The 2,234-nt window shown below is 42.4% G+C and overlaps 1 protein-coding gene across 1 annotated transcript in view; it reads left to right on the top strand.

Moving 5' to 3' along the window:
- The window catches only part of LOC107123451 (cyclin-Y-like), a 58,361-nt gene extending 56,411 nt beyond the window's left edge, over window positions 1-1,950 (top strand). The window contains 1 exon segment of the mRNA XM_015426701.1: window positions 483-1,950. Within this exon segment, the coding sequence (XP_015282187.1) occupies window positions 483-599 (117 nt within the window). The 3' untranslated portion in view covers window positions 600-1,950.
- The last annotated feature ends 284 nt before the right edge of the window (window positions 1,951-2,234 follow it).

Below are 2,234 nucleotides of genomic sequence, written 5' to 3'. Positions count from 1 at the left end.
CGTGTGTTTGATCTAGTACAGACAGTCATAGTCCACTTCTTCAGCCTGGGGTGCACCTGACTCTCCCCAGCCAGTTGCTTGGAGGCCAGAAGCCCTCCACCCTGCCCTAGCATCTTGGCCAGAGAGACTCCTGGTGAGTCACTCTTTCTCTGCCAGTCGTCCCTTGCTGTCCAGGTATGTGTTGTGATTCTAGAGATCCCTGTGCCACTGAGAAGTGGAGCATCTTTGCCTTTTGCTCTGGACCAGATACCACGGCTTCCCTAGGCAAGTTGTACTACATGCCTGGAGTACAAAAACAGTGTGGTGGGGCAGGGCAGTAGGGAGGACACAGACGATGGGATGTGTTCCGTTGGTTGGCGTTCAGAATGTGCAGCCCCGACATTTAAAGGACAGAGAATATTTGCTTTGTGTCTGCAGTTTTTGTTTTTCTTGCCTGTGTTCTTCTTGCCATTCTCCACGGGCTATCTCTCCCCTTCCCCCAGGCCATCTCTCGCTTGTGTGAAGACAAGTATAAGGACTTCAGGAAATCAGCAAAGAAGCGGTCGGTCAGTTCGGACAATCTGACTATAGTTAGATGGTCTCCCGCTATCATCTCCTAACAGTGAAGTCTGGGATCATGCCTCCAAAAGTACTGTTTCTATCATCAACTTTGGGCAGGAGGGGAGGGAGGGGGTGTTATTGTTCATTATTGTTTTTTGGGGGGGTTTTTTTTTGTTTCCCCTTGGGTTTTCCCCCTCCCTTATTTTCAGAACTGCCTTTACAGTGCCTCCCCCTTTGGTGTAGCACACGAGAATAAACCTGGGACTTGGATAGAACCATCAGGATAATCGTGAGGGACTCTGTAAGAAGATTGCATTTGTTACTTGCTAACAGAGAGTCCTTTTGTGAAGAAAAAAAAACAAACACACTTGGAAGAGGAGAAGACTGGGGCGCGGTGCGGGAGTGAAGAAACTGACAAGTGTGTGCCATATTTTTTTTTAAATTACCTTCTTCAGAAACAATGGCATGAAAATAAAATCCACAAGATAAGCTTGCAAGAGAGCTTTGGGGACGGGGTGGGGGGGAGGAATTGGAAGTGCTTCACGTTCTCTCTGGTATCTTCTATCAGTTTTGGGTTTTTTTTAAACTCCTGGGTTTTGCATTCCTCTTTGCTGTTTGCCTGGGTTTGGTTTTCCTGCTTCTGCCAAGGCAGCAAGCACAAAGGTGGCATCTACAGTAGCACAAGCCTCTGAATCTGACAGCATTGGTTGTTTTCTTCCCTCTACAAGGCACTTTTCTCTTTATAAGCTGTTTAATTAGCATTTCTGCCCATTGTCATTATGCATATTTTGTTTCTCATATGCCTTTTTGGGGGGAGGGGGGGAGTATTTTTGAAAACAAGATTTAACTTGATTTATAGTGCTGAACCAAAAGTATACAACAAGATCAGGTGATCGTAATTTTCATGATTTTTTTTGTTTTGTTTTAATTTATAGCAGCCGGTATCCGTGATGCTGCCTCGCTAGCTGCATCATGGAAGACTGACTGTGTAATAGTATATGTGGCTGCATGTGCCTTCCTACGTTCTGTTGGGATAGTTTATTTTTCCTTACTATAAAGTGATGATTGTTAGAAGGACTCAGACAACAGTGGAACTTGGGCTGAGGAGGTGAAATTTGCATTGGAGGTAGTCGTCCTTTTCTGCAAGTTTTCCATAGCATTCAGAAATTCGGCAGGCTTAAGTGAGAGAAAGCAAGGCCTCCCTTTCGTGTGGCCCGAATAATTGATTTCCTTCACTTCCTGGTTCAATGTTGCAAGCAATAGCCTCAAGTTTTTTATATGTTTACTTTAAATGGAAACCAATCTGTTTGTATAAAATAGGGGGGGAAAGTAAAAAAAAAAGTTTTTTGTTCTAGTGAAAAGCGGTCCATGAAATAAGAAAATCTATATTCATTTTACCAAGTGTTTGTCACAGGCTGGATTAAAAAAAACAAAAAAAGTTTTACAAAATTGCATTTTACAATGTAGGTGCTTATAGGAATTTAAACAAAATGCAAACTGTGAAGAAAATTTGATGGTTGATGAATTATATTGTACTTTTTGTTACTTGTTCCTACCATTGCTTTCCTTAATTATTATTAATGGGATGTACAAGAGGAATCCCCCTTTTTATAGCAAATTGCATTATTCCTGTAGGGATTCTTGTGCTCTGTACAGGGATATAGGGATTATTTTGCACACTTCAGAAAAACACA

The sequence above is a fragment of the Gekko japonicus genome, unplaced genomic scaffold (assembly GCF_001447785.1).
Source record: "Gekko japonicus isolate JY-2015 unplaced genomic scaffold, Gekko_japonicus_V1.1 scaffold2775, whole genome shotgun sequence".
Classification (NCBI taxonomy): Eukaryota; Metazoa; Chordata; class Lepidosauria; order Squamata; family Gekkonidae; genus Gekko; species Gekko japonicus.
Note: the sequence above shows the minus strand (reverse complement) of the source record. Positions and strands in the feature narration are given on the sequence as shown.